Source organism: Xenopus laevis, chromosome 3L (genome assembly GCF_017654675.1).
Source record: "Xenopus laevis strain J_2021 chromosome 3L, Xenopus_laevis_v10.1, whole genome shotgun sequence".
Taxonomy (NCBI): domain Eukaryota; kingdom Metazoa; phylum Chordata; class Amphibia; order Anura; family Pipidae; genus Xenopus; species Xenopus laevis.
The window spans coordinates 81,075,297-81,097,744 of NC_054375.1; the positions used below are offsets into that span (position 1 = coordinate 81,075,297).

A 22,448-nucleotide genomic window follows, 5' to 3' on the forward strand; every position below is an offset into this window, starting at 1 on the left:
TTTATGTTTAGTAGTCCTTTAATAGAGCCATTTGAAATGAACAACGTAGACATCAGTTTACTAATTTACTGCTAGTTAACCAGACCAGTTAGTTAGGGCCCATTGATACTATCAAATACATGCACCCCATGCCTTTGTTTTCCCAGCAAGCTATGCTCTTCCTGCTTTTGACAGTAGCTGGGGAACCATTAGTACAATAGTGGTAAAGACTGCTTACGCAATGGCAAACACTTTTTCACTCAGGTTAAGTGCTAGCCATTTCATCTTACTATTTTTTTTATTTCAAACTGTTGATGAAAGAAATATATGAAATGCTGAACTTCTGGTTCAGCCATAAACTTTCCCTAATCCTTTGTAGCAGGTTTCTGGCTGTTATACTTAATATTTCTGTGACAGCTTCAAAAATGAATGCGTGAAATGTAACAATCACATGCCAGCATGCCATTCCCCTTAGATTTAATAACTGTGAGATTCAAGTTAGCACTGCCTTTTCATTTACGTGTCCTGTTGACAGCTGGATTCTTGGGAAAATTATTTTTCTGCAACTGACTTGATAGATCATAGAAGTGAATTAGTGTTAGGGATTGCCGTCCAGGCATGCAACAGTTAATGACCATCTGGTCTGGCAGCCAATCCTAGTCCACAGGAGGCTTTTTAGGGTCTGTGATCACCTGACCCTTTAGCGTGAGCAATAGGTTTTCGTAGGGGTTGGTTGTTAATATTCCAAGCTCTGTGAGACAAGAAGCTAATTGAAGCTAATTCTGTTAATTGCTAAGCCGAGCAGCTAGTAACTTACGTTCCTTATTGCAGCAAGTTGCAGCAAGTTGTAGAAGGAAACCCTGTAGAAAAAAAACCCTGTACCCCCCATCCCACGTAGACCCCCTCTTCCCCCAACTGCCCCCCCGGGAAATGCCCCATACTTTATATTACCCCTCGTCATAGATTCTGGCAGTGGACTTCACAGCATCCATCTTCCGGGTCCTCGGTAAGCTGACTGGTATATCAGTGCATGCGCAGTTGGAGCAATTTGCCGGTTTTTTGACAACTGCGCATGCGCCGAAATTGTCGGAGATATTCAATCTCCTAGCTTACCAAGGACCCAGAAGATGAATGTTGTTTAGAAAGAGACGTTGTTGCAGAAACCATCGGAAACCTTTTTGCGAGAACAAGGTACCGACTGGATACTTTGTGGGGCTGGATACTTGTTGCGAGCTGATAGATTTAGTGCAGCCATTTCCCTCCATCCGGGGCTCCCGACGCTGATTCTGGTTCAGCCCACCATTAGATTTCCCCCCTGCAGCATTCCTGCCAACAGGACCTTAGGATCATCGAACGGTCTGAACTTTCTGAGCTGTAACAATTGAATAGAATATTGCTTTGCTAGAATACAAACCAGGTACATCTGGTCTCATAGCAGTGAGCAGGTAAGTATTAGTGAATAGAATAACATACCTCCAAACATTTTGAAAATAGAAAGAGGGACAAAAGGAGAATTTTGACCATGCCCGTTTTCGTGACCACACCCCCTAATTACCATGTTCATTTTACAAAATTTGCCACGTTATGAAAGTTGGTGGAAAGTGTGGTTTTTATGTGTTATTACAGTTTTGTTGATGAAGGCAAATTGCCCTTTAAGCTACAGTTTCCCTGAAAGACCCCGACAGACCTTCTTAACCTAAATTGTTACAATAGTTTCGTTGCTTATATTAAATTGTTACAAAAGTATCGAAGCGCACCTGCTGAGTGTTCTGGGCACTCTGCCAAAAGCTAATTAAGTTTCAGAAACTTTGGATCTTTTTCTGGCTGTTCAGTGCAGGAGATCAAAGAGAAAGTCAGGACATTTCAGTAACAATCTGGTACTGCACATTGAGCTGTCAAATTCGGACTGTCTCGTGAAAAATGGGACAGTTATGAGGTATGGAATAGGAATTACCTTCCTGTAATTCGGTTTCCGGGCGGCAGATCCTGTACGTGTACTATGGTATATTAGAACTATATTATCTAATGAACTAAGTGAAAAAAAAATTTTCTTACCTAAAATATTTGGATGCCTGGAGGTGGCATTAAAATGCAATGGGAAGATTGATTCCATTCTGTACTTGAAAGATTGTTCGAAGAGTCAGCAATTCACACTGCACATTTTTTGCTTCTATTGTACTTTTATTTAATAGAAGCATTTATGCCTGAGATAACAAGCAAACTGAGTAATCATGAAATGTCTTGTACCATTGTCTATGCATGGAATACTGTTGGCCTGCTGATCCCTTCCCACGTCATATCTGAACAGTGTTAGTAAGATGGACAACTTACCTATCCCACATAAACTTACTTGAATGGAAATTAGCTTTACCATATAGATAGATAGATAGATAGATAGATAGATAGATAGATAGATAGATATACTGTAGTGTTGCTCATACACAGCTTAGAGCCCCTGATGAATTAAAATTTCTCTGATTGCTAAAACTGCGTACATGCCATGCATCACTTAGGGGCAGATTTATAAAGACTTGTCTTCCATGTTTGGGCAGCAAACAAAAGAGTTACAAACAGGGGCGATTCTTGCTATAATGCCGCCTGAGGCGGCCTTCTTTCGCCGCCCCCTTCCCTCCTCCCGGCACTAACCTTTATAGCGCCGGAGAGGGCAGGGGCGGTCCGCGACGATTCGTGCAGAGAGCGCAATAGCGCTCTCTGCGCTAGAAGAGCCGAATTTCCGGTTTGAAAACCGGAAATTCGGCTCTTAGTTACCAGGAGCGGCATTTTTGCCGCCCCTGGCAACCAGGGGGGCGCTGCCGCCTGAGGCGAGTGTCTCAACTCGCCTCATTGGTGGAGCGCCCCTGGTTACAAAACCCACTTGCTTTTTTCTGCAATTGTGGTATAGAATATTTTCTTTTTAAACTGTTTTTCACAAGCAGATTTTTCACTTAAAAATGCCGCTATAAGTGCATTTAGAAATGTTTCTAAATCAAACCCAGTGCCGTATTCTTACTTGAACTCTGCAATATTTTATTACATGTAATTTGTATTGTATGCTAATGTCAGCTTTTAACCTTTTTTAAGCCAACAACTCGATGGAATCTTCATTTCATAGATCATGCTGTAGCATACATATGTAAAACTTGACTGTAACATTTAGCTAAATACAAATCAGCTTGTTTCGCCCCAGACTGTTCCAAAGGGATAAAGAGAACTTCATATATCTTTGTTTCTAACAAGTTATGGAAGCTATTACCTATATATCAGATAATGTCATAACATGACCTTTAACAATAAAGCAATTTGTCATTAGACTTTACCATAACTTTAACAAACTATACCGTCCCCAAGGGCATACTAACTTCTTCAATGGTGGAATCCACAAATCGTATGATTCAACACCAATTCCCTGTATTTTAAGTGCAGCAGCTTCTATGTGTTCTCTTCTCTGAACTTGTATATAGCTATAGTGATTAATCTTTCTATTTGTATATGTTTATTTGCAACGTTATAAACAGAAAATTGTGGTTCAGAGCATAGTTCAGAATCAGGCACAATTGAGAGTATGGATATCGGCCCTTCACATGCAGTTAGAGCAAAGACCTTATGCTTGATGCTTTCTAGAGTTTAAAGGTAACAATTTGTCACCTGGTTTTCTTCCAGGTGTCCTGGAGTTTAGAACCTGTTGTAACTTACAGAGGTTTCATAGCAAAGTTCAGTGCAGTTATGTGCTGTGGATATACTGTATGGTTATTACGTGCAGAAATGTAATCGAAGGGCTGTTTTTCAGTGGGTGTTAGACCATGATACTTTTACACTGTAGCTTGTTTCTATTGCAGAGGTAACAAACTTACAACCGCCCAGCAGTTGTAAATTCTAAGCCAATTGTATGTTGTTGGGAGTATATTTATAAAAGTGTACTTGAAAAGAAACAAACAAAACTCATTGAAATACACCATACGTCATTGCTTTAATGATGGTTTCCATCACACATACATATAAAGTGTAAAAACATTTCTGGTATAAAAAGAGGGTTTAATTAGAAATCTGTTGCATATCTCATATGATTATAACTGGTGTAAAACAAGGGAATTGATTTAGTTTGGCATAAAATATAGACACCTTTATCAATATGTCTATTAGCTCTTCGTATTGGATTGTTTAAACATCAGGATGATAGATGTTTATACATCTGTTTTATGCTAAATTTTATACCTTTTTTGGAATAAATATTTTTCTCAAATTTACAATAATTGGTCCTAAAATAGTTGTGGATTTGATGCATCATACACAGTAATGTTCATTTTACGGGATATTTTCTGTTTTAGAGAATAATGTTCCTGCATTTGAGATGAATCTTTAGAATGTGGGTATATAGCAGCATCTGGGCAGGCACAAGCTGATGAGAACAGTGTTTAGTGCATAAGGTTGAGTCTAATTTCTAGACTCATGCCAAGCCAGGTTTTGCAAGCAAACACTTTAATGAGCGAAGTTCTGTGCTTTGTTTGCATGACCTGAAATAAAAACCAGCATTGGTTGCACTTGGAACTGTGCAAATGACTTTCCTAACAGTGGAAACTTGTAATAAAGAAAACATTGTTCCTCAACCCATTCATTGTCGTGCTTGTTATCCTGTGCTTTGTTAAAGCCGGTCTAATTATGAAACCCCAAGTGCATGTAATCACTGAGAGAATATGGCGTAAGGGATCCCTTATCCCAGAAACTCATTATCCAGAATACTCTGAATTACAGGAAGTCTATCTCCCATAGAGTCCAAGCAAATAATTCTTATTTTTTAAAATCAAATTTCTTTTTTTCTGTACTGGTAAAACAGTACATTGAACCGGACCATAACTATGAGGCACAAATCACCAAAATGTTGGTGGCACAACAATCCTATTGGGTTTATTTAAAGTGATACTGATGGTAAAAAACTACTTTTTAAAATATGAATGTGCATTGAAAGTTACATATAGGTCATGTTGATCGTTTTTTCCTTAGAGGTCTGTTTTTGTAAATAATTTTTAGTTGATGTTCCTAAACTAGACTGTGTTGCTAACCTGACTGTCCCATCTCAGCCTGTCAGTTAAAGTTTCTAATACTAACGGACTTCTGCTGCTCAAATTTGGCAGCCCCCTCATAGACGAGCATGAGGAGTCAGATGTGCAATGTAAAACCTCTGAGCAAATACTTTATGGCAAAATTATAAGTAACAAACAAAGCCAATATCACTTTAATGTTTAATTTTTAGCAGACTTAAGGTATGGAGATCCAAATCACAGGTCCATTATCTGTAAAACCCCAGGTCCTGACCATTCTGAATAATAGATCTTATACCTCTACCAAATGACCAAATCATTGCTAATGTGGACTGTCTCTCTATCCCAATGGCAGCCTAATATTGGAAGACTGGGCATCCCCCATGGACCATCTGGAGAAAAGGTTGCTGTTGTGACAGTGGATGAATGTGATACAGCTGTGGCAATACGGTTTGGGAATCTTATTAAAAACTACACTTGTGCTGCTCAAGGGACCCAAACAGGTTCTAAAAAGTAAGTTGTCACATGGTTTATTGTTAAGTGAATACAAAGTAACATACCTTAAATATATAGCTAAGTATCTCCTATCAGTTCTCAGTATCTCTGACATCTGTGTCTCTACCTTTCCATCTAGGTCACTTGACTTGACTGGGCCACTGTTGCTGGGTGGTGTTCCTAACTTGCCTGAAGATTTCCCAGTGCAGAACAGGCAGTTTATTGGGTGCATGAGGAATTTAACTATTGACAACAAACCAATAGATATGGCAAGTTTTATTGCCAACAATGGCACCTTAGCAGGTAATTCACATATAGCGTTATTCAAAGTATGTCAAAACACATATAGCTTAATATCATGCTTTACAGTAGAACATGTTGTTAAAACCTTTTAAGATACATATAGATTAAGCAGTCCCAAGTACAAATTTGTAGAGGTTATGTACTATAATTATGCTGGTAAATGGCTAAACTAAGAATCAATATTAGCAACAATCAGAATATTTGTATGTATGGCCTGCTCACAGCTGGCACGTTGTCTAGTGAAATAAACTCTAATTCTAAGCAACTTTCCAGTATACATTAATTACAAATTGTTCATAGTTTAAAAGTTATTTGGACATGTCATTTTAATTAAAAGTAGTTTACATTCTCTGTGCTTCTGGGTCTGACTTCTGAAACAATGTTGCAAGCCAGAGGATAAACACTGAAGGAGACCTGTCTCCTGTGACTTAGTCAGACCCTGATAAGAGAATGGGGTAAACAAGCAGTACTATCAACTGCAATTGCATTTACACATATTTTTTATAACCATTGAAAATACTTAACATGGGGAAAAATTTGGCCCTGGTGTTAGTGCCCCAGAATGGTGTGTAAACAGTTGCCCGTTGCTTTGAATACATGACAAGGGGTAGACATCATGTGGCAGGAACATTCCATTAAATTAACTACAGGGGTGTATTGTGCATTGTGCCAGTGTATTATTCTGATGATCCCAAGGGTTAAGGTGCTTTGTGGATGGACCATAATCAGTGCAATTTTACACCATTTAGGCCTCGAGAACCCATTGAACTGATTAATGGGTCACATAGGATGAAATCAGACTTAATAGTCAAGCAGCACATTAATACTTAACATTTTACTGTGTATATAACAGTAGAAAATGTTGTTCAGGCTATTGCCTTTTTCAATGGCTTGTATATATACAATACAATATATGTTATTAATCCTCTTTGCTCCATAGGATGTGCTGCTAAGAAGAATTTCTGTGACACGAGTTTCTGTCAGAATGGAGGTACATGCGTTAATAAATGGAACACATATTACTGCGAGTGCCCCCTTCACTATGGTGGCAAAAACTGCGAACAAGGTTAGTTATGCAGTTAGTTATTCTGTTCAGAAACACCCATCCTGCTTAATTGGTTTGCTTAATTATCCTCATTATACTGCTACTTATCTGTAATTGTGTTTATGTTAGAATATTTATCTCTTCATAACATCTGGTCATAACATTTCTATTGTTCATCTTCATTAATCATTATCTACATTTATTTGGATATTCTTCAATGCCCTGACACTTTCATTTTATGCACTACTGTCATATTCATATTCTTGCTTTTTTATATTGAGCCCTGCTTTTATAGTTAATCTTTTATATGTTTGTATTTTAGTAATGCCTTTCCCTCAGCATTTCCAAGGAGAGGGAATAGTGTTTTGGACTGAGTTGGATATTACAGTTACTGTGCCATGGTTCATTGGCTTGATGTTCAGAACCAGACAATCTAATGGGATGCTAATGCAGGCAAATGCAGGGTCCTCATCAAAGATTAATATCCAGGTGAGTACATCAATTTTTGTGTATAGTTAAAGTGCTGAGTTACATAGACCTGAATGATAGGAAATACCAGTTATCCCATCTACAACCACCTCAGGGCACAGTATTAGTGTTAATGCTGGTGGATTACTTTACATTGGCCGCTTTATTCACTCTGACTGAAGTTATAGCTCCAAACATAAGGATTTCCTAAATGTACAAGCCAAGCAACCACAAGTATGCATTACTGTAAGCCAGAATAACTGGTCCGTGTAGCGTGTTACTTCAATGAGGCTATGTTAAAGCCAGTGGGTGAATGTAATAAAAGTCAAACCAACATTTGCATACATAAGAATAAAAACATGCATTTTTGTTGTCTTTATTGAGTTATTAAACTGTTATTTTGCTCTTTATGGCTACAATAATATTGTATTATTGCATTCACTTGAGATAAAAATGACATATTATGCTTGTTTATTTTCCCACAGATCTCAAACAGTAATATTCAGTTTGAAGTGTATAGTGGCTATAGCCGCATTGCTAGTATGAAGATTACTCAAACTCGTGTGAGTGATGGAGAATGGCATCATCTGCTTATAGAGCTGAAAAGTTCAAAGGATGGAAAAGATATTAAATATGTTGCTATAATGTATCTGGATTATGGCATGTACCAGGTATGGAGGCACACATTTGCATGCAAATATCAGCTCTCTGTAGATTTACATTCACTCTTCTCTAACTTAAATTAGGTGGGTTTTTTCTTACAACCATATAACTTATTAATATTTAAGTAGGAAAATCTCAAGTCATAGTCATATTAGGTCACATATACAAATACAGTGCAAAGTACAAATATGGCATAATCACAGGATTATCATAGGATTCTTCCCAATAAGCAGAGATGTATCAATATGGAGGCAAATTAGTGTCTATTTTGCAAATTTGTGCAAATTGAGGCACATATTTTTCTTATTGGATTTATGTGTGAATATAGCATACATTTAATTTGGCTTTTACAGCTATGAACCCAACCTTCGGGTAACCTGTCAGTTCCATTTATTTTAAGGTTCCCTTACATTCTGAAGACAATGTGTAAAGTAGTGAAGTCATGGAGGAATCAATTTGTACTGATGTGGTTGTTTATTTTTTCTCTCTGGCAAATAACATATGCTTTGCAGGATATTCTAACAAATTAAAAAAACAAACAAATTCAAAAAGTATTGTAGAAGTGATACCTATATTGGCTAACAATAAAATAACATTGCAAGCTTTCAGAGCACCAAGGCCCCTTCGTCAGGCAAAATACAAATGAAAGCTAGAAAGACGCAGCATATTCTAGATATACACTCTGCATCAGAGCCACTTCCCTACAAGACAAAGCAGTACCAGTCACTCTTTTTTTGAAGAACTAATTAACATTTATGACACTATTATTTGTGGTTGATTGTAGCTTTTGTAGGACAATTGCACATGGAGGGGGTTAAAGTAATTTTTCACCTATATCTTAAAATCTCCCCCTCTGCCTTTGTTTACTTATGTGTCAGTGTGTCAGTTCAGTGTCAGTCACTTCTTTGTCAGTTGCCACTTGTGAATGTGGACTGCCGTATTTCTCACCATCTTCACCTCTCAAATGACTAATTGCTGCAGAAGTGAAAAAAATTAAATAAATAAAACAAAAGGGGGTATTAAGAAGAAGAGATTTTTGAAAGGGAGAAATGATGGGCTGAGGGTAAGAATCATTAGTGTTATATGGTGGCCCAGATCTAAGAACATAATTTGATTGTAAGCTCTTTTGGCCTCTGCACTCTTTAGAAAAAGTGCTGTTATAGTAATAACAGAGAAGTAGTTGAACGACATTATGATGTAAAACCTTATATCCTCCTTGTTTTATAGAACTCAGTGGAGATTGGTAACGAGCTTCCTGGATTAAAGCTGAAGAGCATCTTTGTTGGAGGTCTGTCCAGTAAAGATGGTGGGGTAGATCAAGGATTCAGTGGCTGTATGAAGGTAGATTCTAACTAACAGTGTGGGAACCTCATTGCACTTAACTAATAATCATCAATATTTAAACACTACTGCTTTATTTTAGGGAGTAAGAATGGGTGAAACTTCAACAAATATAGCAACCCTAAACATGAATCAAGCTACAGTGATCAAAGTGGACAGTGGCTGCAGTATACACAATCCATGTGATTCCAACCCATGTCCATACAATAGTGAGTGCAGTGATGAGTGGAACAGTTATACATGTCACTGCGAGCCAGGTGAGACCCAGACTGCCACTTGGCACTCTTTTGTTTATTACATTGCTTCAAATTCTGGTAGTTGTTGGCACATCTTTTTAAGACACACACACACAAAATAAAATGTGTTTACTTAGAGAATCTGTGATGAATCATAAGACTTGAAAGGTGTCCATATGTAACATGACTGAAGCCCAGCAGCACATGTAACTGTATCCCCTTTTCCCTGCAGGGTACTTTGGGAGAGACTGTTTGGATGTGTGCAGCCTGAACCCCTGTGAACATGTTTCTACGTGTGTGCGAAAGCCTAGCTTTTCTCATGGATACACCTGTGAATGTGGATCAAGCTACTATGGGCATTACTGTGAGAACAAGTAAGTAACAAATTGCTTTTATAGAGTTTAAATAATAAGCCAAATTAACAAAAACAATTCTTTAGCCTGCCTATTATCCTATTGTAAACATTCCAGTGAAAAATTATGAAATACATGTGGTAATGAATTGCTCTTTAGAATAAAGTTTGTGACTTCTAATACAATTTAATTTATTAAGCACTAAACCTTCAGATGTGATTTTTTTTTTTTTACTACTTTTTTTCCTGTATAGAGTTGATTTACCGTGTCCAAGGGGCTGGTGGGGAAATCCTATCTGTGGGCCTTGTAACTGTGAAGTCAGTAAAGGCTTTGACCCTGACTGCAATAAGACAAATGGAGAGTGCCGGTGTAAGGTGAGGAGCAATTTATTATGCCTCATGTTTCTTTCCTTTGGTTATATAATCTTTCTTATATAACTGAGAAAAAGGTGTCACTGGGAAAATGTAATGTTCTTTAGTGTGGATGAAAGCATAACATCCAGGGCTATTATGATCTTAATATGTACAGCTAGTTAGTATAGATATTTGTATATATAGTGAGTTTTATTTCTGCCATATAATACCGTATATACACACATTACCCCCTCATAATTGCACATGGTCCAGCACTTACAAGCCGTTGGTGTGCATTTCATAAAAAATATTACACCCCATTCTAATGATGGCTGTTTATACCTGATATACTCTGTGTGCTTTGTTGCAGTGTTTTTACTACCATGATTTTTATTGCAGGAAAACTACTACAAACCAAAGGGTAGTGACACTTGCTACCCATGTGACTGCTTCTCATCTGGCGCTTTTGCACGTGGCTGTGACATGGAGACAGGGCAATGTCCTTGCAAGCCTGGAGTAATTGGACGCCAGTGCAATCGATGTGACAATCCATTTGCTGAAGTTACTAACCAAGGATGTGAAGGCACGTACAATAATACACAAGTTCATATTTTTTCATTACTCTCTACTGTCAGGGGCATAACTATAGAGGAACAAGTTTATGTCTATGTTCAAGTATATGCTTGATAAAGGGGCTTCCCCCGAAACGTTGCACGTTCACACAAAATAAATAGCAAGGGGCAACCCTGCATTGAACTGCCTTGAGTGCCAGTGTATTCCTATACCATAACTATAGAGGAAGCAGACTTCTTCCTCTATAGTCACAGAAATCCCACCCCCACCAGTCACTTTCTTTTCTTACCCAGTGGGAGCTTGGGACGCAAGCCTGTCGACAGATGAGGAAGTGCCCAGGATAATGTTTAACCATTTACAATGTATACCATTAATATATTTAACAAAATTAATTAGTAATAGTAATCAGTAATAGTTGCATTCTGAGATGTTGGAAATAGCATAAAGTGTGAGAATACTGTGAAATTCGAACACGATTCTCCTCTGCCTATCATTGTTAAAGTTTTGCTTTACTAATTGATGGTGTGGCCTTCAGGCAGTTTTGGAAACGCTGCAGTTGAAGTTCAATGTTTGCTGTTCCTTTGATCCTCCAAAAACTACCAGTTCTGTATCATGTAATAATGCTATCTGGTCCCAGAGTATCTAATAATGATGTCTGTCTCAGAGTCTCCTGTAATATATTACAATGCTGCCATTTGCCTAATGATTAAACCTGGCTAACATACTGGTTGTAATAGTCACGTAGGTTTCCATTCAGAACAAGGTGAACATCAGCTTTTTAAAGTACATTTATAGAAATGTATACAATAATTAGTGAATTTACATAGACATCAGCTTAATTCTCTATATATGTATGTATAGAGCTGTACTGCAAAAATGCCTCAGACCGCTTATCAAATTTTCCTCCTAAATTACAAAGTACTTGCTGGAATCCACACAATCATGCATTCAATACTATTAGGCTCCTCTTATTATCCCTCATCTTATATAAAAGCTTTAATCTTTACAGTAGCACTAACACACACTTAGAGGAAGCCATGAAACATGCAGCATCAATATAATTCCTCCTCTGATTTGCTCTTAACCTCAGCAACCTTAGTAATGACTTTGTTCCTTCTGAAATGTTTTGATGCAGGATAGGTCAGTGAACAGCTGCAGACTGTATGACATCAGTATTGTGTTTGGCACATAAACTGACATCCTTGACAGGAACTTAAATACATTATACTTAAGGGTTCACGGAACTGTGTCTACTTTTTGGACATCATTCCATATACCAGTTCAAGAGTCCATAAGCACAAATGTATATTAATCATTTGTGTTTTAAACTTGGTAATATGTTGTAAGCCAACCTTGTTATATTCTTAAAAAAAAAGAGGTACAATCCTTAAAGAGACAGCCTTGTTGAAGACACAGATAGACAACATTACAGTAATTTAATAACATAGTTTGCTTACAGTGTCCCTAACTGTATACAGTCGTGTTCTGTCAATCAAACAGCAATAAAAAATAATTGATATTTTCTTACCCTACAAATTTTGTGCAGGATTGTTTCCATAGTGAATTCATGTGGCACATCCATGTGCCAAGCCAACAAAATGAAAATAGATGTGTAATAGGCTTGTCTTTTTCTTGCAGTGATTTATAATGGATGTCCCAAAGCCTTTGAGGCTGAAATCTGGTGGCCACAGACCAAATTTGGGCAGCCAGCAGCTGTTCCATGCCCCAAGGGATCTGTTGGTAAGTGCAGCAATGCATCTCTGTCTGTGGGAAAATATTTAAGTGCAAATGTTCTATATGCAACAACAAGCATGTCCAACCTGTGCCACCCTATTTGTTTAGCCATTCAATACCTATTATGCTCAGCTATTAAATCTGTCTCAGAATAGTGGGAGTTGTAGTTGAACAGCAGAGTTATGAGGGACTGGCTGGGTAAAGCTTAAGTACAACTGGGAGAGATTTAATGAAGATCAAACTGGGGCATGTTAATAAATTAACAAATTTATCAATGCTATTGCATGTTTGTTTTTCAGTTGGTAAAGTACTCCACACTGCTCAGCAACAGAGCTCAAAATCACACGTTTAGGAGAAAAGATTTTAAACTTTATTTGGTGTTTTAGAACGATACAATCAAATACATAGATTTTTTTAATGGGTGACAGAACTGAAACCTGTAGAAATCCTTTTTCCTTAATGCAAATGTCGCTTGACCCATTATTATATTGTGCTGGAAACAATCTTTTCAGCATAGAAAATATGTTATAAAATAGCAAAAATATTGTAATGTTTTATGAGCTGTATGTAATGGTAGCATTCATGAAAAGATACTGAATAATAAATTGCCCCTATGGGGCCGATTCACTAACTTCGAGTGAAGGATTCGAAGTTAAAAAACTTCGAATTTCGAAGTATTTTTTGGGCTACTTCGACCATCGAATGGGCTACTTCAACCTTCGACTACGACTTCGAATCGAAGGATTTGAAGTAAAAATCATTCGACTATTCGACCATTCGATAGTCGAAGTACTGTCTCTTTAAAAAAAAACTTTGACCCCCTAGTTCGGCAGCTAAAAGCTACCGAAGTCAATGTTAGCCTATGGGGAAGGTTCCCATAGGCTTTCCTAAGTTTTTTTGATCGAAGGATATTCCTTCGATCGTTGGATTAAAATCCTTCGAATCGTTCGATTCGAAGGATTTAATCGTTCGATCGAAGGAATAATCCTTCGATCGTACGATCACAGTATTTGCGCTAAATCCTTCGACTTCGATATTCGAAGTCGAAGGATTTCAATTCCCAGTCGAATATCGAGGGTTAATTAACCCTCGATATTCGACCCTTAGTGAATCAGCCCCTATGTGTTTGGTGAGAGCTTTTCAGCTACAGTATCCCAATCATCTGAGATCAAACCTTGTGTATTGTGTTCATTCATTTTACTAAATAATGTAGTACCATTACCTTCCACTTCCCTCTTCCTTGCAAATCCTGAATATACTGTAACCATTCATTATGTTGCTGAATGCTATCCATTTAGGTTATGGGAAAACAAACCGTAAATTATTTACATTCAAAGTTCTGCCCTCGTCAGGTCAGTCAGACTATGCATATTATATGACGGTTCCATGTTTAATGGCATTGATCCGGAAGTTAGCTGCTGGAATATAAAAAGGCAGAATTTATGTCCTTACTGGTCACAAAACGTACTTTATGCTGCATCCACTGCTTGCTTCCCTACATCAAGTCTACCAAGTTAGCTGCTGATCAAGTCATGTATGAGATGAAATGATCTCCTTTTCCAATTAAAATCTGATCACAGATGTTCTGATATACATAAGAATGGGCAGTGCAGTTGTGTTAGCTGAGGATAAAACTGGGCTGAGAATGCATTACATGAGGCCCCTGTGTGAACCATGTAGGTACTCTGTCATGTTAAGCAGTTTCTGCAGTTGAGGGGATAAACACTGCTGTATTCTTCTGTCTTTTTCATTTGTTTGCTTAATGCAGATTATTCTGCCAACTCTGATCCATTTTATTGTATTGACATTTCTTACCTTAAAATGGAAGCTGAGTTTTTTTTGTGTCCCGCAGTTGATTTACTGGAATATGTCCTTCTGCTATTGCTTTTTAAACCCTCTGTTTAATTTGTTTATCTTTATGCTAAAGTGTAAAGTTTCCTGGCACAGAGGAGCAATGTTGATACAGAATTGTGATGAAAGAAACAATAGTGTTTTGTGGCTACTGGCACCATTGCAAGTTTCATGGACAGGGTGTAATTTTCATTTTGTTCTGGTCTATAACCTCAGCATTCACATGGTTTCACAGAAAGGCTCTTTTTAAGTTTTTTAAATAAAGAAGCTAGTAGATCCAAGATACTTCACTAGGACTCAGCAATTGTAGTCACACAAAAATGCGCAAAGTCGTTGCACAAACTAATATCGTTCTACGCACTGCTTGTCCTAAGCATTGCTTGCCTTGTGTACAGTTGGGATTGTTGCTGCTGAGAGGCAGGTGTTTTCTGTAGAGGTTATAACAGTAGTGAAATAGTGTAACTGTAACTTTAGGTCAATATATCATATGGAATTGCAAACACTTACCTTTGATTTAGAAAGGGACAATACATGTAAAATGAATCATGTTTTTCAAATGTACAATTTCTCCTTAAAAATAAAGGTTTAAGTAGATTGTGATTGCAGGTGGCCTGCTCATGGTATTGGGTGAGGATTTATGCTACCATTGTATTATATCTAACATATTGCTGAAAGTACTCTGTGCCACACTATTCTAATGTCTTGCAATGAAAAGCCTAGTGGTACTTTCTCTTTAAAAAATTGTAACTTAAGAAAATGTAAAGTACAAATACATGCTCTACCAGTCTTAAGTAACAGTGTTATATGGCTCAGATTTCTACATGTGGCTTTTGTTTGCTGAATGCATCTGTTGTCCTGTAGGGAATGCGATCCGGCACTGCAGTGAGGAAAAGGGTTGGCTTCCTCCAGAACTCTTCAACTGTACAAACCTTAGCTTCTTGGAATTGAAAACTTTGGTAAGGAGGAGTTTATACAACAAGCTATAAAATTATACCAAAAGCAGTTCTCAAGTTTAATAAAGGCACAGCATATGATGCTTTGTGTATATGGAGCAATTTATTCTATAAGTATATTTACATTTTGAATTCTAATTTATGGTTACTAATTTGTTTCTAGTGTAGCTTTAAGTTTAAATACAGTAGGGTTTAAAGTTACATACATACATACATAGAAAGCATAGTGGAAAACACAACACCCTGTGTACCATATCCCTTACATTTTTACAATTTGGAGGAAAACAAAAAAAGTTTTCATTTAAATTCCCTTTAAATTATCAGATCAGCAGATTTATCAAGGGTTGAATTTCGAAGTGAAAAAAACTTCAAAATTCGACCATCGAATAGGATAGTCAGACATTCAAAGTCAAAGGATTTTTAAGATGGTCCGATCGTACTTCGAATTGAACGATTTAATCGTACGATTTTACAAAAAAATTCTTCGACTTCTCAAAACTTAGCCAAATACTGGCTATAGGTTCTAGGAGGTCCCCATAGGCTAACATAGCAATTTGGCAGGTTTAAGGTGGCAAAGTTTCGATGTCGAAGTTTTTTAAAGAGACAGTACTTCGATTATCGAATGGTCGAATAGTTGAAGTCGAAATTGGCCTATTCGATGGTCGAAGTACCCAAAAATTACTTCGAAATTCGAAGTTTTTGAGTTCAAATATTCACTTCAAATTCACTTCGACCCTTAGTAAATGTGCCCCTAAGTATTTCCAACAGGTCAACTTAAACGGGGCCTGTCACCCTAAGCAATCATTCCAAAATCCTGTTTTATAAAGTTGGTCAAGTGAAATAAACATTACTTACACTATATAAATTATTTAAATCTTGTTCCCTTCAGTCTGGGAATTCACAACCACAGAAAGCAGGCAGGCACCATTTTGTGAACACTGTTATTAAGGCAAACTTTGCCTCATGCCAAAATATTATTTATCTGCCGGAATGGGGGACTTGATGCACATGCCCATGCAATGGCTACACAGTTAATTAGGAGGGGGTGAGTAGTGCCTTGAAATCTAGGAAGTGCACAATGTCCCGCCGCTATGCCTAAGCCATAGAGGAGGGACAGGCAATATTTGATTGGCAGCTAACATGTTTAAATGGGTTTAAAATAGGTATGGATGTCTTGAAAATTGTGTTTCATGTTCATTTTTATTATACAGCTTTTGTCTGGGTGACAGGTCCCCTTATAAGTAATAAATTGTTATGTTTTGAACCTCTGAAAGGCCCTAAATCCACTTTGTTTATAACTTTCTTCCCATGACAGAATGAAAAGCTTCATCGTAATGAGACTACTTTGGATGGTGAGAAGTCCATACATATTGCTAGAGTGCTACAGAATGCCACTAACCATACAAAATCATTCTACGGCAATGATATTAGAACTGGATATCAGATGCTTGTAAATGTGTTAAAGTATGAGAGCCAACAGCATGGATTTGACCTGGCTGCAACAAGGGATGTAGAATTCAATGAGGTGTGTGAACCTTTTTTTGGCACTTTTTTGGTCTAATTAAGGTAGACACGGCTTAATTTTGGAGGGTGATGGCCCCACTTAACTCACTCATAAGACACTAAAATAGGAACTGAGCCTAATGTAGTGATGTTGTGGTCTGATCTGAGGCATACACTATTTCAGACATGTTACTGACTGCCTGGGTCTGTGAGCACCGCTCATTCTCTTTAGCATTTTGAAAGCTCATTCCTAATTGCTGAACAGCATAGAGATTTGAAGCCAAAGCAGTGTTGGGTTTCTAGTTTAATAATTTTTGTAATCGCTAAACTTGGCTAAGGTTGGGCTAAGCTGTCTTAAAGGATTACCTGTAAGTAATGCAATTTGTAACCAGAAGATTCATTATAGGAGAGATGAAAGACCCAGGCCTGCAAATAACTGTCACAAAAATCTTACACATTTTTCTAAGGAAATAGGACCTAAGAACTATATGATAAAAAAAAGTAAAAAACGTATGCTCAGACATAAAACATGACACGTTTACAAGTGTGTTAAAATGTAATATTTAGTCACATCAAAAAGTATTTATGTTGTACCAGTATGGTCTGTTGTTCAGCAGTGTGTATTATAAGCTGACTAGCCACTACCACTGGAGACAAAATTTTGACATGTTCAATCCAAGCCCTACAGCTCACTTTTCTCTGTTTCCCACAGAATGTGATATATGCTGGCAGTGCCATATTAGACCGCAAAAACAAACACCATTGGGAACAGATCCAAAGAACAGAGGCTGGCACTGCACATCTCCTCAAGCACTATGAAGAGTATGCTAATAATGTGGCCAGAAACATGAAGAAGACTTACATGAAGCCTTTTGTTATTGTTGCACCAAATATAAGTAAGTGTTGATATCAGTGCGGCTTCTGTAAAACAGGGACACATGCAATCACACTCAACCATACTGCTGGGCATTTGGAAATTAATCATTCTGAATCTTATGTATAAATGACTATACTGTTGTACAGGTATAACAGCTCTACCTTCAGATACAGGCTACACTGCAGTGCAATATTTATTATGAAGCTATTATGTACATATTTATAAGATATACCTTTGGGGAAAAAAAAAATCCCATTATTTGTGTGCATAATGGGTTAAACAGGGTTATATTAAATTGTAGGAGCCTTCTTGACCTGTACTGTTTTATTGTTTTGAATACCTATGCATTTTCATGAATGGTAGAAACATGCTGAAGAGTGTTTTAATTATATGGTTATAGGACAATTGGTAGAAAAGAAGTTAAATGGTAACTAGAAATTCAGACTAACTGGCATCTACAGTATGTGAATCATTAATGAGAAACAAAAAGTCCAATTTCCCTAAAATACGTATTAACCAAAAACAACAATTCACCAACAATTGTAAAACTCTGCTAGAACGCCCAACACGTTTTTCCTGGATCGTGGGAAAATGCTGAAAACTTAAGGCATTTTTGCAGAAATCTGGCATCCTTTTTTCCATTGTACTATATATCCAGCTCAGCTCCTGAATGATGTACAATTGTGACACCCTCTAATAGCATCCTCCTATAAGTGATGAATGCTGCAGTAAATTCCATTCATTGGCCCTCAGTGACTCAGAAAGCTTTTAAAGCATTACTCCTGATTAATGTTCTTCTATTACAACTGAACTTACAAATACCGGGTGGTACACATCCATTTGTGTTATTGCTGAAACAGGACTGAGTCTAGATAGCACACTGCAATAATAGTTTGTGGAGGGAAGCAGATAATTCTCCCCTCTTCTCCATGCACTATTCTAACGATCCTTCAGTTCTTTTAATGAGATGAATGCCTTTATATATATTTACAAGCCAGTACACGGATCAATAAGCAGAGGGAACTTTTTGTGATTTGTAATCTCTGGGAAATGCAGGAGCCTGTTTCTTGCTTAGAGTTCCCAGAAATACACATCAGCAAATGCATATGCCTTTGGCACAAGATCTGTTGCCTTCTCAACACAGTCAGCAAAGGTGTAGCATGCAAAAGAATGTTATTATATCTAAATGATAGCTTGGTGCCTCATGTTTCTTTCTAGGATTCTATCAGATAGTTTGCCTGAAATAACCATTAGAAATGTTTGTATAAGGTGAAAATGTGGTTATGGTTTTGTTACTATGTAACATGCTTTGGAGAGTTATCTGTTAGAGACAGATAAATTATAATTCTTGTGCTTCCTACCCCCGCTGAATAAAAGACTACTTCATTACAACAGAGTTCATATTCTGCAATACTGACACACAAAGGTAGTCATTCTAGTAAGAATGAGTTAGTTATAAATAAACACAGTAGTGATTTATATTGGGGAGTAAATCCAATGCCATTTTAGATGTAGGTGTATTCACTCTCCTCCCTTTGAAGGTTATGCAGCAGCTAGTTATTTGGAGGTGAGGGCAGATTACTTTCTGGATCAACAGGCAGGTGATATTCAAGTTAGAAATCCATCTAATGTAACTTTCTCCTTGAATTTAGGAGGAACCTTCTATAGATAATATTTGTACTGTTTCATTTAGAGAGGCTCTGACCAACAAACCACTGTGAAAACTTTCAAATCTACCTATGCTGGGAAAAAAACTACACAAGAGAGAGAGAATGTTTTTTAGTTTGTTTTTGTATTTCACATGGTATCAGCTAAATTCTCTTTTCTGCCAACAGTAATTGCTGTGGACATATTCGATAAAGCTAATTTCACTGGAGCCAAAGTCCCTGAATTTAATGAGATACTTGATTATCCGAAAGATTTGGAGTCTTCTGTGCTATTCCCAGATACTTTGTTTAAACCTCCTGAAAGAAATGGTAAGGTTGTTTGGTTATACTTCCAGATTGGCAAAAGCTGTCTATTGTATCCATGACCATGTTACACATATCCAGACTATCTTACAGAGGATTTGCTGCCAACATTTGCTCAGCATTTTACTTATCTGTATCTCTAGCGAAATGCTAATCTTAAGATTAGGAAGAATATCTTCCTAGCTTCTGAATGGAAACAAAGGGAAATTACATTGTGGTTCTGTTAGCGGTATTTATTGCCTCAAGTTAATGAGCATCTACATATAGTTGTAAAAAGCTTTACTTTTTCTTCCTATATCTAGAAACACATTTCTAAAAATCCTGGGCTGGCATGCTGGGCTTTAATCTATCACCATGCTTTGCTTCTTTCTTATTGGAGTACAGTATATAGAAATTGGATAAGTTAAGATAGAAATTTGTCATTTTAATTTACTCTTGTCGTTGTTATTATACATAAGTAAACATACAGTATATTATATCTACCCCGATTGCTACGCTTAAATTGCAAAATACTAATCTTAAATTGTCTTTTAAATGGCAAGTGCCTTAGTAATTTTTCATATGTTAATGGATATTTATGTTTGGATGGCAATTGCAACAGCAGGTCTTACTGACTTATTACTATTCTCTATGGACTATTGAGGTGGCATGAAATCACTAATAGGCACTCCAAATGGAACCAAACTAGAAGCATCCCAACATCATGTTGAAGGCCTAATGAAAATGTTAGCACTGCCTTTCCTGGAGCTCTTTATAGGTTAGATCTTTAATAATAGCAATCTAGCTTAGGAATTTGACTCCAAAATTAGAATAGCCAAAGGTGCGAGTATGATTTGGCACACACACACACATATATAAAAAGAAACCTCCTACAGCAGTGCTTATGGGTGACTGGTCTTGTGACATATTCCAATGTACACTTGCCTGCAGTCTAATTCTCACAAATGGAGTTTGTGACGTATCTTTTGAAAAAATGCTGCTCAGCTACTGTCCAAGCCACAGATAAGAAAATAACTATGCCATAAGAACAACAGATTTAAAATGTGATTCTTACGGCTGTTCATTTTCAACAGAACATCATGAGTCATACACTTGCAATGGATTATTTTAAAGGACAGGCGTGCTGTCTTATAATTGCATTGGCATTCTTCCCATCCCTCTAACATTCACCTGCTGCCTGCAGCCGAAAGAGGAGGTAGTTGATTGGAAAGAACATATTGCAAGATGCTGGAAATGCCTCATTATGCACTGTTACAAGGATGGCACTATGAATAATGCATATATCCTTGTCATTACCCTATTATTCTTTGTGGACGACCAACAGATGAACAGTGCAGAAAAAGAGATAAAAAAAAAAAACAGCTTGTTGCAGTTTGGATATTTTTGCAAAATGTGGAAATGCCTGTGTGTTAAGATGAATTACATACTAAAATTGAATAGAGAAAGCCACTTCAAAAATATATTGCTATAAATTACCTGGCAAGACATTGTAACTGCATTTTTTAAATGTCTTTGCTATATGGTTATTAGTAAATCAGAAATCTGAACTAGTAGAGAAAACAGGTTGTTCATAAGTCTATGTGGTTTTTCAAAGCACTGCGTATCTTGACAGGGCTATATAAATAAATGATGATAAATGATGATTTTTAGGTCTTTAGTTATTTGAGTACAAGTCCTTCTTGTGTAAGTGAATGAATGTGCATGCAGCAGAGCCTATATAGATATGTCTTTTATCAACATTACCTTAAATAAGCAGTTATAGTGTAATAAGAAAGCTTACTGTTTTTCCAGAACAAGCTTTTCTCCATATTTATATTGCTAAAAAGCATTGTGTCATATACACTGTAGTGCCATATTATGCTGAGTCATGGGTACTCCCTTTCCTATAAGATGCTAATCCCCAACATCAACATTTTTGGGAGACTAAACCTTTCAATATCATTCTGACAAAGGAGGGTTTGTTACCTGGAAACACTGATGGTTATAATAAATGGTACCTGCATATTTTTGCATCTACGTTGCACCTTAGTTCTTCTTTCCTGCTTTTTGTTATACAATTTAAATAATCAAATCAGGCTAAATAAGATACATTTTTTCCACATAGTTCTACCAACCTTCAAACCATCAAATCAGAAATTTTCTAGCGATGATGAGTTTGATCCCAGCCTGTCAAAGAGGAAAAAGCGGCAACCGGATCCATCAAGCCAGTATGCAGTAGCCATGGTGATAGTGTACCGTTCCCTAGGACAGTTACTACCAGAGAACTATGACCCTGACCGTAGGAGTTTGAGGTACTGTGAGGGATTTCCTCCTCAAACGTTTATTTATTCATTGTTATATTTACCACCTTTCTTTTAATTTAACAGATATTGTCACATTACAAGTGGCCAATATTATACACATGTCTATACAGTATGTGAATATAACGCAGGCATAGTTTCGGTAAATGCAGAAACAAAAATCTGAATGTTGTTCAACATTTCTTTGCTTTTAGGATCCCCAATCGCCCAATAATTAATACTCCTATTGTAAGCACTACTGTTTATAATGAAGATGAACCACTGCCTACTCAGTTGGAAAAGTCAATAATACTGGAATATAATATGCTGGAAACTGAAGAGAGAACTAAACCTGTATGTGTATTCTGGAACCATTCAATCTTGTGAGTATATAGAAGTATAAGTATTCATACATAGTCACACTGTTACAGTATAT

The 22,448-nt window shown here is 37.1% G+C and overlaps 1 protein-coding gene across 5 annotated transcripts in view; it reads left to right on the top strand.

Moving 5' to 3' along the window:
• Nucleotides 1–22,448, top strand: part of celsr1.L (cadherin EGF LAG seven-pass G-type receptor 1 L homeolog) — a 114,784-nt gene that overhangs the window by 81,535 nt on the left and 10,801 nt on the right. For all 5 annotated transcript variants that reach the window (XM_041586442.1, XM_041586444.1, XM_041586445.1 and 2 more), the window contains exons 6-22: nucleotides 5,371–5,528; nucleotides 5,650–5,813; nucleotides 6,754–6,879; nucleotides 7,181–7,347; nucleotides 7,812–7,997; nucleotides 9,217–9,330; nucleotides 9,413–9,587; nucleotides 9,799–9,940; nucleotides 10,173–10,293; nucleotides 10,672–10,855; nucleotides 12,484–12,585; nucleotides 15,292–15,386; nucleotides 16,699–16,908; nucleotides 17,599–17,782; nucleotides 19,599–19,739; nucleotides 21,838–22,024; nucleotides 22,228–22,395. In XM_041586442.1, the coding sequence (XP_041442376.1) occupies nucleotides 5,371–5,528; nucleotides 5,650–5,813; nucleotides 6,754–6,879; nucleotides 7,181–7,347; nucleotides 7,812–7,997; nucleotides 9,217–9,330; nucleotides 9,413–9,587; nucleotides 9,799–9,940; nucleotides 10,173–10,293; nucleotides 10,672–10,855; nucleotides 12,484–12,585; nucleotides 15,292–15,386; nucleotides 16,699–16,908; nucleotides 17,599–17,782; nucleotides 19,599–19,739; nucleotides 21,838–22,024; nucleotides 22,228–22,395 (2,624 nt within the window). The remainder of the gene's footprint in view (nucleotides 1–5,370; nucleotides 5,529–5,649; nucleotides 5,814–6,753; nucleotides 6,880–7,180; nucleotides 7,348–7,811; nucleotides 7,998–9,216; nucleotides 9,331–9,412; nucleotides 9,588–9,798; nucleotides 9,941–10,172; nucleotides 10,294–10,671; nucleotides 10,856–12,483; nucleotides 12,586–15,291; nucleotides 15,387–16,698; nucleotides 16,909–17,598; nucleotides 17,783–19,598; nucleotides 19,740–21,837; nucleotides 22,025–22,227; nucleotides 22,396–22,448) is intronic.